The sequence below is a fragment of the Poecilia formosa genome, unplaced genomic scaffold (genome assembly GCF_000485575.1).
Source record: "Poecilia formosa unplaced genomic scaffold, Poecilia_formosa-5.1.2 Scaffold81, whole genome shotgun sequence".
Classification (NCBI taxonomy): domain Eukaryota; kingdom Metazoa; phylum Chordata; class Actinopteri; order Cyprinodontiformes; family Poeciliidae; genus Poecilia; species Poecilia formosa.
The window spans coordinates 26,415-39,021 of NW_006800020.1; the positions used below are offsets into that span (position 1 = coordinate 26,415).

General features: G+C 39.9%; 1 protein-coding gene across 2 annotated transcripts; it reads right to left on the minus strand.

Annotated features, from left to right (window-relative positions):
• Positions 1 to 3,932: 3,932 nt before the first annotated feature.
• LOC103141215 (tropomyosin alpha-1 chain-like) lies at positions 3,933 to 8,710 on the minus strand. 2 transcript variants are annotated; one of them, XM_007556754.2, is made up of 3 exons: positions 8,463 to 8,710; positions 8,114 to 8,239; positions 3,933 to 4,184 (listed from the first exon to the last, which is right to left on the minus strand). In XM_007556754.2, exons 1-3 carry the CDS (start codon positions 8,574 to 8,576, stop codon positions 3,948 to 3,950), a joined length of 477 nt encoding a protein of 158 aa, XP_007556816.1. In that variant the 5' UTR covers positions 8,577 to 8,710; the 3' UTR covers positions 3,933 to 3,947. The 2 variants fall into 2 exon arrangements, with proteins under 2 accessions (XP_007556816.1, XP_007556815.1); XM_007556753.2 differs by lacking the exon at positions 8,114 to 8,239 and adding an exon at positions 7,782 to 7,907 and having other exon boundaries at positions 8,463 to 8,697.
• Positions 8,711 to 12,607: the final 3,897 nt, after the last annotated feature.

The window sequence follows — 12,607 nt, forward strand, 5'->3', positions numbered from 1 at the left end:
GGTCCTAAAAAGTAAGTTTTGGGAAAATTTGAAAAGATAAGAAACGTTTCTCAAGAAGCAGTTTGGAGCAACAACTTCATTACCGACACAAGATGAGCAACTGAGCAAAAAAAAAAAAAAAAATAAGCCAGAAAGGCAAAGCTGGCAGTGCTGCAAACACAAATGTGGGCAAGAGTCATAATGGAGACATATTTGTGGCCTCTACAACGCTCCGCCCAGATGGTTTGTTTGTGTTTCCCCTTCAGATGGGATGTACAGAGAGACAAGACCATCAGCCAAATCTGATGCTGCTCAGTCAGCCTAGACAAAAAGAGCAGGGAGGGGCCTAAGCATTTTGGTGGTGGGTGTGGGGGGCGGGGGGGTTGTCACGATTCATTTCACACTCATGTGAGATGCCAAGCTACAATCCTTCTGTAAAATTAAATTCTCTAAAGGCTAGACAGGTCAAGGCAGGAGTATTAAATCAGACGCTGTCAATCTGTGCCATACACTCTGCCTTAAAAACCCAGCATTGACACTTATTTGTGCCTACTGTGGGAAGTCTACAGGGAAGTACAGTAAATGATTGCTTACAGGGAAATTGAACTCCTCCTACTTCTAGATAAGGAGCAGAGAAATTCCTCCTGCAGGGATCAGGACTCATCGTTGACATAAAAGCTTACTGTCCTTTCCTTTGGGCCTGTGGATACCCTCTCCCACACATGCGCTGACTGTCTTACTAATCTAATATATCAGCTTGGAACTACCCTGCATCTTGAGGACAGCTCCATTGCAATATATGTCTTTAGTGCTTTGTGCTGTATGTTAAAAATCCAGGAGTTTGTATGCTTGCAACCAGTGGGAAAATCTTTAAAACAATACAGAGAAAAGGGTTTGATTCCTTTTTTTGGGGCCTATTTCTCGCACTTTAATGTACCTGATTGTCATCGTCATCATCATCACTTTTATTAAAGACAAGTAGGTACATACATTAAAAAAACAAAAAAAAAATTAAAAGACAAGTCAATAAAATAAAAATAAAAATTACAAATATAAGTCACAAATTTGCAAAATTACAAAATCTGCAGTAATTTCATTGCATTCATTGCATTCTGGACTGAAAACTGACTAAGCTTTGTGCAATATCCTTTAGTAACAGGATGATGTTATTTGTAGAATCACATAATCTCCACATGAATCTATACATAATATTGCATAATATGGCATAAAAAAAATGGAGACACCAACACCAACAAATAACTGGCTTGCAGTGGCCCATCTCTTCATTCTAATCATTAAACAAATCTGAAGACCAGTCACAGCTTTTGTAAACACAAAAAGCAGATTTCAAGTGATGATTTCATTCATTTCTTTATTCTGAGACAGCAACTGCCCCATAAAACTGTTTGTTCTACCCTTGGCAACCACAATTATTATTAAGCATTGCCCATAACTGGCAATGAATCTACTTCATGTTGATCAGACCAAGCACTGATCATGCCTGGGTGTGATTTGTGAAACGGCCAAGAAATGTGGTTAATGACAGTTAATTAATAATTTTAAAGGATTCCTTTTTTATATAGGTGGTATGGGTAACTGCATTTGCATTTTGTATTTTCGCAGGTTGTCTTTTTCCCCCCCCCGATATTAGAATGTACTTTATTATCTGTGTGACTTTAACTGAGCAAATACGTTTTCACAGCACTGTATCTTCATCCATATATGGTTTCTCTGGTGTGAGCAAGGTCGAATACTGTTGACAGAGAAGACAGCTAACTTGTGGGGGCGTTTTGTGAAGTCCAAAGTCAAAGGCCACTCAGTATTTTTTTTTCCATTCCTTGGTGCTCCAAAACTTCTAGGTATGCACTTTCTGCTCAGCTACTGTTCTCCCGGCTACAAGCTATCTGTTGGACGCTGTAAGGGTCAAAGAAAGAAACTCTGGCAATATGAAGATTGCCAGGATTTCTTTATTACACTGATCATTTTTCTTTAAAATACTGTACGGCCTTCTCTTTAATGCTTCCTCTCACACCACCGAGATGAAAACAAATAAGTTTGCGTTTGAAAGCTGAGAGCAAGGAGCCCCCGTGTTGTTTTACGAGTCCCACACCTTTAACTGAGCCTAGCTTGGCCGAGTGAAAGCTATAATGTGAAGTTCATTTGAGACTCTCGTGATGAGACATTCCAGTGTGGCTCTGGGTGGCTGTTTGAAAGCCAACAGCCTGTGTTCACTGCAAATGGGTCTCAGTGGTGAGAAATGCCAGAGGAACCCACAATGCAGCAACACCTGATTTCTTAAATTAAAGCAAAGTCTGTCTGTAGCTCTCGGGCTTGATCAAACTCCACGATGGTTATCCTCAGACTAAGACTCAGTGCTCAGCTTGGGATGTAGATGAAAAAGTTGTGGACAGCCAGTCATTAAAAACTGAGCAGACAGAAGAGAGAAAAAATAGACGTCCATCTGGTGTGGTCTGGCAAGTTCTAGTTATAGAGTCTTGGAGGTGTATGTACTACATGATGGGATAATTATGTCTTCATGAAGACATATTAAAAGAATGGAATAAAGCAGTGTAAAAGTTTAACTTTTCATGTCTAAACCATCCCCCCACCCCCTACTTTATTAAAATTTCAAATTTACTGAATTATCAATAAATGAGCCCTCCCTTGTTTTCCTTTATAAAAGAGACAGTTTGTCTTTCACTGTGTTCACAACTTACAACACAAGTAAAACATTACACCAAACAAGGACAAATAATTCACTATGATACACTGAGCTGGAATAGGAGATTTGAAACAAATCAAGAAGGAAGAATATCAAATCTGAACTTGCAGAAAGTGCAGAACACAAGACCTTCAGAAACAAGCCAGTAAACTGAGCAAGCACATATGGTAAGAATGGAAAGCCTGAGGCAAAACTGAATAAAAATATACTCCAAATATACGCTCAGCCAGAGCTACAAAAATCCTGGCCATAAAAGTTTAGCCCTTCATGAAAACAAATTTGAATGGTTGGTCATTTTTGTTGTGTAACGTTAATGATGCTGACACAGAAGTTATCCTGTGTACAGAAGGAGAGCAGCAGCGTTCTTGAACATGCCTCATCTCAGCCTCAATGAAACTTCAATCCTGCCCAAAGTAACCAGGGGCTGCGAGGTATCCTAGAATACCCCGAGTGAGAGACACTTAGTCCAGTACAGGAGCAACACAAAGACAGAGCGACACAAGTGAGAAACTAACATACACTCACATTGATCCATCTCTCTTACAGATATCTCTTTAGACTTTTAAAGAAATTCTGAATCATGGATGAATTATTTGCAATTCACAATGAGAAATTTAAGTTTTTGCAAATTTTCTGTGCAAATTAGCTCAAAGTCCGTCAGAGTTACTGTATACATCAATTTAAAGCTCTGTCACCACTGTGTACCACCGTGGAAATAGTGTTTTCAGTAAACTAAACAGTTTTATTTATTTATTTATTTATTTATTTATTTATTTNGGCCAGGGATGAAGTTGGGAAAAAGTTTAAAACCAAGTTTAAACACTAGTCCGTTAAAAATGTTGTGAAATACCGATACACCTACCCACAATTCTATCCTTTGCAGAAGAATGTCAAGGCCACTGTCGAATGAAACCCAAAATTCCCGTTTACATTTTAGAAAAAGTCATGTAGGGAACATAAACATGTGAATGGAGTTGTCCGGTCAGATGAGACCAAACAAACTTTTTGACCATGTGTAATGCTGCCATGTGAAGCTGCACATGGCTCTGAAAATGATCCGTTTCGTTCCAATTCACAATAATTCAAGAAATCTAGTTGGCGTTTTGACATTAAATAACAACAAAGCATATTGATTTTTGTAGCTGTAATGTATAGAACACGATAAAGCTCAAGGGGTTTGAATAGTCTCACAAGGAACTGTAAATGTTTTACTTTCGATCCCTGTAGATAGCTGATGAGGTGGCGGTTAGTGCTCCATATAAACAGAATGAAAACAAGGCAATCCCCAGAACTTATTGGGATTGATGAAACAATCCGAGTCTGCTCCAAGGGGAAAAAACAGGACCCACCTCTCGCTCTCATCTGCAGCCTTCTCAGCCTCCTCCAGCTTCTGCAGGGCTGTGGCCAGACGCTCCTGAGCACGATCCAACTCCTCCTCAACCAGCTGGATACGTCTGTTCAGGGAAGCGACATCTCCCTCAGCCTAGGGACAGAACGGAAGAGCAGCAGATGAGGACACTGCAGAGAGCTTCACCTCGTAACCCGGACTCAGACATTACACATCAGCCCAAAGGAAGTATGTGGTAGATTTGTGAACTTATCTTGATGTGAGAGAAACAAAAATGATCAGAAGTGTTCCTTTGTGCTGCCTGGTGGGAGGCTACTATATTGACTTGTTATACTAATGATGCCCCAAACTGGCGAAGGGTTGAACACTGCACTTCGTTAGATGCCCCACTGAGAGCATTAACAGTTCTCAAGTCGATAAGCCTGACATTGCTCCGGATCTTTAGTATTTACCAACTATGTAGAGATGATAAGCAAGCTGGAAATTTTGGAAGAGAAGGAATTTGAGGTTTGCACTTTTCCAGGGCAATGCAAATAAAATTTTTCTCCCAATACTGACAAATAAAATAGAACAAATGCAGTTTTGAAGCCACTACATGAATTAAGTACCTCATCTCCATTCATAAGTCAAAGAATATCCCCAACTTTTAACAGTCACATATTTAAAATTGGGAAGAAATGTGACATTTTTTTAGTGCAATTAATGACTAGGAACATATACATGTTTGCACTTGTTGACTTGCCAATCAAATAATAAAAAAAGTCAGATTCCGACAGATGCACAAATCGATATCTGGCTGATCAATTTGTGTGTCTGTCTAAATTTAATTTAAAAAGGAGAAGGCCGTTTTGTTTTCATCAGGACTTGCTGCTAACTTCTGCATTCTGCTGTGTGCTCAGCAGGTATGAGGCTATTCTTGAAATGCATTACGCATCCACCAGACCACAAAAGTCCTTTTTTTTACCCCCCAGGCCATTTCCCCTGCAGCTCGAGTCAAAACGAGCAGTGCAGGTACTCAAGTTTAGAAACTGCAACAAGCGAGAAACTCCCTTCAGTACACCTGAGTAGGCTACGCTCTGACGGCTGAGAGGGGGACTGAGAAACATTCAGTCCCCCTCATTTCTATCGCCGCTATGCTCTGTGGCAGTGCAACCTCCTGCCCTTATATGGGCAAGTCAAAGAGCACAAGCTGACAGAGCAGGATGGCACATTAAATGTTACCACAGTTTAAGCAGCTACTTCCTGGTGTTTGGGAGATTATTCAAATCTTTGGGCTTTTGGTCCCATTTTTAGAAAGCAGGTTGCCTGGAACAGGGAAGTGCTTGAAAGTGGAGCAAAGTCAGGAGGTGAGGCAACGCAATGATACAACGTACCGCACTGCTCAACGGTCGCTACACCATCAGCGGCCTAAAGCTGTCAATTACGCGCACTCGGGATTTCAAACCCTCATCTGTGACTTAAAGTGACACAGCCCGGAGTAGAGCAAAGCTCAGCTTATAGCACTGCGGGGCATCCAGATAAATCCAGCCATCTCACAACCAGAACACTTCCCCTCTCCCCCCTACTTTTTTGAAACGATTCATAGACGCGCAGGAAATGTTACTTGAGCCATGCCTCTTTTTTTGCGCTTGATGCGCAGGTACGCGCGGTCAACATGCTTACTTGTTCTTTGGCTTTCCTCTGTGCAAGCAGATCCTTCTGTAACCTCTCGGCTCTGTCTTCAGCACCGTCAACCTGCTCTTGCAGCGATTTAATCCTCCGTTTGACCGCGTCCAGCGATTTAGCTCCAGCCATTATTGTTATTTTTTATTTGACAACGAACAACTGTTTTAAATATTCGAGACTGCCCTCGCAGCTGCAGTTACTTTCTGACAAATTGTCAAGAGACGGAATGACGTATTTGCAGCGCGCAGTCAGAGAGACGCGCTCTGCAAAGCTTTTTTTTTTTTTTTTTTTTGTCCAGGAAGTTAACGCTGATTTCAACACACCGTCTTTCAAAAAAGAGATAAAACGACTGTTCTGGAGTGTTGTGCAAACTTTTGCACGGAACAAATGTCAAAAGAAGTGGTAAAAATGTGACAGCTTTGAACAGAAAACAAGATAGCTAAGCGATTTTAGTCCGAAGTGTTTGAATGCAATTTAATTGATTCAAGCAGCATGACACTAACGGAACTACAGCGCCCTCTGCGGACCTAACGAGAGCAGTGCCTGAACTATTCTGAGGCTACAAACCGCTTCAGTGAGTTTTTTCCTGAAGCCCAGGATGCTGTAATTACAGGGTAAAAGTATAAAGCTTTAAAAATATGACAGACAAAACCTACAGCTACAAAAACAGACCACGATTCTGAATTCATTTAATAACTCACCCCATATAACCCCTTCCCCCACCCCCCCGAAAATAAATGTAATCACCAATTTGATTTGTATTTTAGTTAAAACTCCAAAAGAAATCCTTGTATGAAGTACAATTAAATAGTTAAACTAAGATAACAATGTTTTTTAAAAGTTTTTTTAAATGTATTTATCTAAATGTGATTTCAGGTATCCAACCTGAGATAAACGAATGGAATTAGAGCGCCATCTGGGGGTTCACTGTGAGCAGTACAGTCCTTGTAATAAAATGCATTTGGGGTTCAGACGGTTTCAGCGTTTTTCCTGAGCCCAAACTGTACTAATTACAGAGTGAGGATTTTTTTTTTTTCAACATTTTAAATATCTCTAAAATATCTTAAATAAGTGACATAACTCTACGAACAAATATAGTGTTGGGTAAAAATTCAGTCACAAATAGTACGCCACGCGTCACCTTGAAATAAAATTCACCATCAAATAATCCAAGAGGGTAAAACTCAAAACACTCTGACAGACTTTGTCTTAATTCCCCGTGTGGAATCCAATTAAAGGATTATTCCAACGTGTTTTCCCCCTCGGTGGCTCAATGCAACCTAATTTACTTTTAGAAGCATAAACTTCTCTTGTCTGCCGCACTAGGATCTGGCCGACACCCAGTTTTTGTCATTAACGGGCACCATTGTTGGAGGACATGTTCCTTCTATCACAAAGTCTATACATCAAAGCTGACATACAAGAAATATATGGGAGGAAAAACGATCAAAAATGTGTTTAATTGTTATTTTTGAAATCTACACGCTGTTTTGTACTTATTTGAGTGGGAAGTGCGGTTTTTTTTGTCTGTGGTAAGCAGAAGCGCGCAGCCCGCTGATCTGAGCTCTATCTTGACCATATAAAGCAGTGGGCTATATTTATCTAGGCGCTGCCTCTGCGAGCTTGGGAATTCTACACATTAGGCTACAGGCTTCACTCACTCTGGAAAAAAAACACAAAAAAAAACAAAACAAAAAAACAACATAAGCTGGGAAGATTTAGCTTATTTCCTAACAGGACTGGCGGAGTTCAACATGGAAATCCTCACATAAATACATAAATATATATATATTATATATATTTATAACCACATATTTGACTTTCTTTGGGCTGACTTGAAAGTGATTTGTGGAGAAACATTTAGCGACAGTTCAACAGTTACTACAAAATCAAAAAAAATGATAGATAAATGATCAATTTCCAACTCTAGCAGTGGTGCCAAACGCACCACCAAACTCTTATCTGTGCTGTTGAACTGTCGCCCTCAGTCCCAGATGAGAACAGTGAAGATGTGAAGCGGCGTGGTGGGAGAAGGGTGCCTCTGCGAACACGCGTCCATGTACTTACATCGGTGGCTTTCTTCTCAGCCAGCTCAAGCTTCTCCTGGGCATCTTTAAGAGCCTCAGAGTACTTGTCCAGCTCATCCTCAGTTCCCTTCAACTTCTTCTGCAGAGCCACCAAGTCGTCCTCAAGCTGATTTTATGTTATTGTTATATATATATATTTTTTTCATGTGCAGGAGAGGTTCAGAGGTGATCGGCGGAGAAAGGGAGTGGCGTGAGTGCGCAGGGGCGCAAGAGCGCACACGGAGAGACAGGAGAGGACAGGACAGGACAGAGAGAAGACAGGGAGAGAAGAAGAAGAAGTTAGGTAAGCTCATGCACTTCAGGTTCAGGTACCTTGGTAGCGGTCTCCTCAGCAGTCAACAGTTTTTCCTCAGCAGTTTGGAACTCCTCAAAAACTTTATCTCTCTCGTCCTCTGTAACACGCAATTTCTTTTCCAATTCTCTCATTTCTTCCTCTAACTACACATGCATGCAAAGAAATTATAAAGTTAAGCAAAAATATAATAATATACACATTTTTTCTTTTTCTTTTCTTTTTTTCTTTTTTTTGCTTTTACACTTAACTAGCAACAGCTCCAAATCCATTACAAATAATGATCCATAGCTTTTTTTTTAGTGCTGCTCCTGGTCTTTTCGTGCTTTTCCATCAAACATAAAAAAAAGTGAAGAAAACTCATCCGACCTGTTTGCTTCTGTCCTCCGCTGCTTTCTTGTCTGACTCGGCCTGCTCAGCTCTGTCCAAGGCATTCTCCTTGTCGAGCTTGAGCATCTGCATCTTCTTCTTGATGGCATCCATGGCTGCTTATTTGCTGTGCTTCAACACCGACCAAAACGTCCAAAAGGGAGAGCAGGAGATGGGGCTGGGGGAGTCTGTGCCTGACGGAAGGCTGGGGCTGGACTGCGGGCTCTGCCTGACTTCGTGCTGTCAAATATGTTCTTCCAAGGAGGGGGTGACTGGATTCCTGAGGACATCCAATACTCTCCGGGAGGAGGCGTGTGCGAGAGGGGAGCTGGGAGGTTTTTTTAAGGAGCTGCTCAGCGATTCGTACTTCCCAAACATTTGACTTTTGATACGTCTTTATATGGGAACTCCAAGCAAGCAGGCTACAGGAAATTTACTCTGAAATGCTACTGTTATTGACTGTGTTTAGGGCGAACATGTTAAAAACCAATTATTCCCCCCCCCTCCCCCCCGCTTAGAGCAGCTTTTTCTGTTTGTCTTTCTTAACCACTCTTTACAAAAGGGGGGTAAATTTGTCATTGTAAAGTCGTTTTTCTAGTGAATTCCAGGGATTTCAGTGATCCCAGACTGGGACTCTGGATCCCAAACTGCACTTAAAACAGCCTGACCTGGGTTTCCTTTGCTTTCCGTCTCCGTTTGAGCAAGAGCGTCCCCAGAAAAATTTGAAAGGGGTGGCCAAATTGTGGCGACTAATAATCCTGAGGGTGGTACATTAAAAAAGTTAAAACCATCAACATTTTCTATGATGTTATACAGGTACATCTAAAAAAAAAAAAAGTAATGTATAAGGTATTTTCTTTAGTACATTAAAAAAATGAAACCCATATAAAATAAAGATTCATTACACAAAAAGAGGTGTATTTCTTATTTCTGTCCATCTTAGTGACTGCGACTTTAGACTTAATGAAAGTCCAAATTCATGTTTCTCAGAAAAGTGGAATATTACAGAAAGCCAATAAAAAGATTCTTAATACAAAATATTAATATACACAGTCATGGGTAAGACTGTTAGCTTGACAGCTGCTCCGCCACAATATCTGACTCTTTCCACAAAGAGTGTAAGCCTGGCTATACATAGAGGGTTTTACCACAGGAAAGTTGAGTGGAAGGAAAAAGTGTGGTCAAAAAAAAAAAAATATGAGAGAATTGTGAAATGATGCCCAGTCAAGAGTTTGGGAGAGATTTACAAGAAACAGAATGTTGCCGGAGACAAGACCCACCAGACACAGATGTATCCAGGACAACGAGCTACAACTGTTGCATTTCCTGTCTTGATCCATTGTCAGATCAGAGACTTCAAAAGTGCCTGATGTGGGCCAAAGAGAAAATATTCTGAACTGCTTCACTGAAATCCAAATTTTTTAGATACAAGTTGCTGAGCTCTAGAGTGAAGATTCCACTGTCGTCTGCCGGTGTTGGTCCACTGTGTTTTTCTGAAGGTCATTGTAGCCATCTACTTTTAGAGCACTTTATGCACCACTCTGCTGACAAGCTTTATGGAGATGTTTTTATCTTCAAGTAGGATTTAGCACTTGTCCACACTGCCAAAAGTACCAATAACCGCTTTAATGACCATGGCATCGCAGTGGCTTATTAAACAGAAAAGCTGTCTGTCATAAAACCTCACTGATATAGTTGAATTGAATTACTGAAATAAATAAACTTTCCAGTGAGGGCCACCGACACATAAATAACTCAGCTTAAAATGCTGGACGTAAGCCTAAAATGCATTCATTTGATAAACAAACACATTTATAAATAAGTCAATTAATCTGTTTGCGCCTCATTGAGTCTCATTTGTCCTGTATTGATTTCATGTGAGATACAATATTATTCACGTGTTTGGCTGGGTTATAGGGGCGGCCAATGCCACCACGGCCCTGCCTCGGCGGCACCACTGCATCTGAACACATCCGTGTGGTGTTGGCAAGGGAGTGACAAACAGCATGGAGGAGAAGACATGCTTTCTGTAAGTCTATTGACACCTAGATGCATTGTTTGAAGTCACTGGGGCTCAACACAACCAAGTGTTTACCTGAAATTGTATCAGATATCAGTGAGGACAAGAGGGAGCTTAAACCTCAATTACAGCAGCTTAGTCTCTAATCTGTCTGTCATCTGGGAAATGTTAACTGGTATTCATGCTGCCAAATGAGAGTATTTGATTATGCACACACACACACACACAATGAAAATGATTAAATATGCATCAATAGATTTTCAAATGCATTGATTGCAGATCCCACCTGCTTTGCTTTCATAAAATATATTTAAAAAAAAAAATCAACTCTGAGGACTAAGGATACCCCAACTGTCTTGTAGCCGCCACAAGGATCCTCAAGAGTATTTTTAGGACTGCCTTCTCTTTCGTGCACCTGCCTTGGTCTGTAATCAAGACTTTAGACATAGTGCCAAGCGGTCTGGATCTAACAGCATTAGTTAGCGCTCCTAAAATATTCTTTGTCCTGTTCAGACTAAGCTCAGTTTTATAGATTATTTTGGCATTCCTAGTCAAGCCAGTAAAGTATTAAATGAGCCGTCCCGTCTTCAGACTTTAACCAAGAGAAAGAAAATGTCATCATTTGAGACGAGGGGCGGAGACTGAATGTAGGATGTCATCATATTGGTTTGGTTTTCTCTCCTGCTAATTTTAGTGTTGCTCTTTTGGATATGATTGGAAGACTTTGTGGCCAAAGAAAAATTTCTGAGTCCATGTTTATGACATTTGCTTTTCATTAGCCTCTGTTGGCAATATATGTTTTAAAAATCTTTTTTATTTTGTAGCTCAAATAACTCGATGCAAATAAATATTAGGTAACCAGAACTTCATGGAGCCATTACTTTCATGTCTAAATGGTCATGGTGTTGGTATACAAAGCTATGCAAAGAATTTTGTCCTCTTACATGATTCTTCTGTTTTCGCTATATTTTGTCACATATTTGAGGACATCATACAAATAATTTAAACATTTGTTTGATGTCCTCAAATAAATTTTTATTGGACCACAATAAGTTGAGTAAAATGTGAAAATGTAATTACTTCATTTTCACATTTGTTTCCACCATTCCACCTTTGACGGGCACAACTGCTGCTGTCAAGTTTTTCACAACTAGCAAAGAGCTGTGGAGGAATTTGGGTCCACTCATCTTTGGAGAATTTCTTTAAGAGCCACACTGCAGGATTTTCAAGCATGAATGCCCTGTTTACAGTCAAGCAATGGATCGCAATAAAATTTAAGTCTAGATTTTTACTAGCTCACATCAGAATCTTCGTTCTGCTCTTTTTTTTTTTCCTGAAATGTCTCTGAATAAAAACCCCACCAAATATAAGAAAATGCACAAAAGTTATATTTTTGACTGATCATTACACAGAATATTTTTTTTTTCTGGAAGTCTAGAGAAATATCAGAATTTTTAATCGAGAATCGAGGGGTTTGTGTTCTCTTTGGTCAGCAGTGGATTGCAACTTTCTGACTGATGCTGTTATTGCATAACTTTTCTTATTTTCGAATCAAGAACACTATGGATGGCAGTGCACTGGATGCAATTGATTTCACGTCTGAAATCAATTGCGTTTTTGTGCCAAGTAAGTGCAATCAGAATTTGAAAATGTTTATTTTCTCACATTGCGTCTCATCTTGAAAATGTTTGATAGCACTGTACAATCAAAACACTCTTTTAATCTTTATCATACAAATCAGATGTGGCCTTATATAATGCACAAACATACCTTTTGGATTCACGACAGCTAGATGTTCATACTTTAGGGTAAAACACCCAGCAGCATACTTTCGGTATTAGTTAAACAAATAAAAGGCAGCCTGTTGGAACTTAATTATCTTAAAAATCTCTTTCATTTAAAATTGTTGGATGGATTTCCTGTGGCACTTTGAGAAAGGAAATGAGCCATGCTGTGTGTTCCTGCGGTACATTAGCACAGTGAATAAAGCACAGGGTCTGTTATAGTTTGGAACAACATCCAAAGACTGCTGAAAATGTACTGAAAAAGTTCCGCGACGCATTCCATAGGAAAATCTGATGAAAATCAACAAAGCTTAAGTAAATAGCTCATAAATTTGTATTCT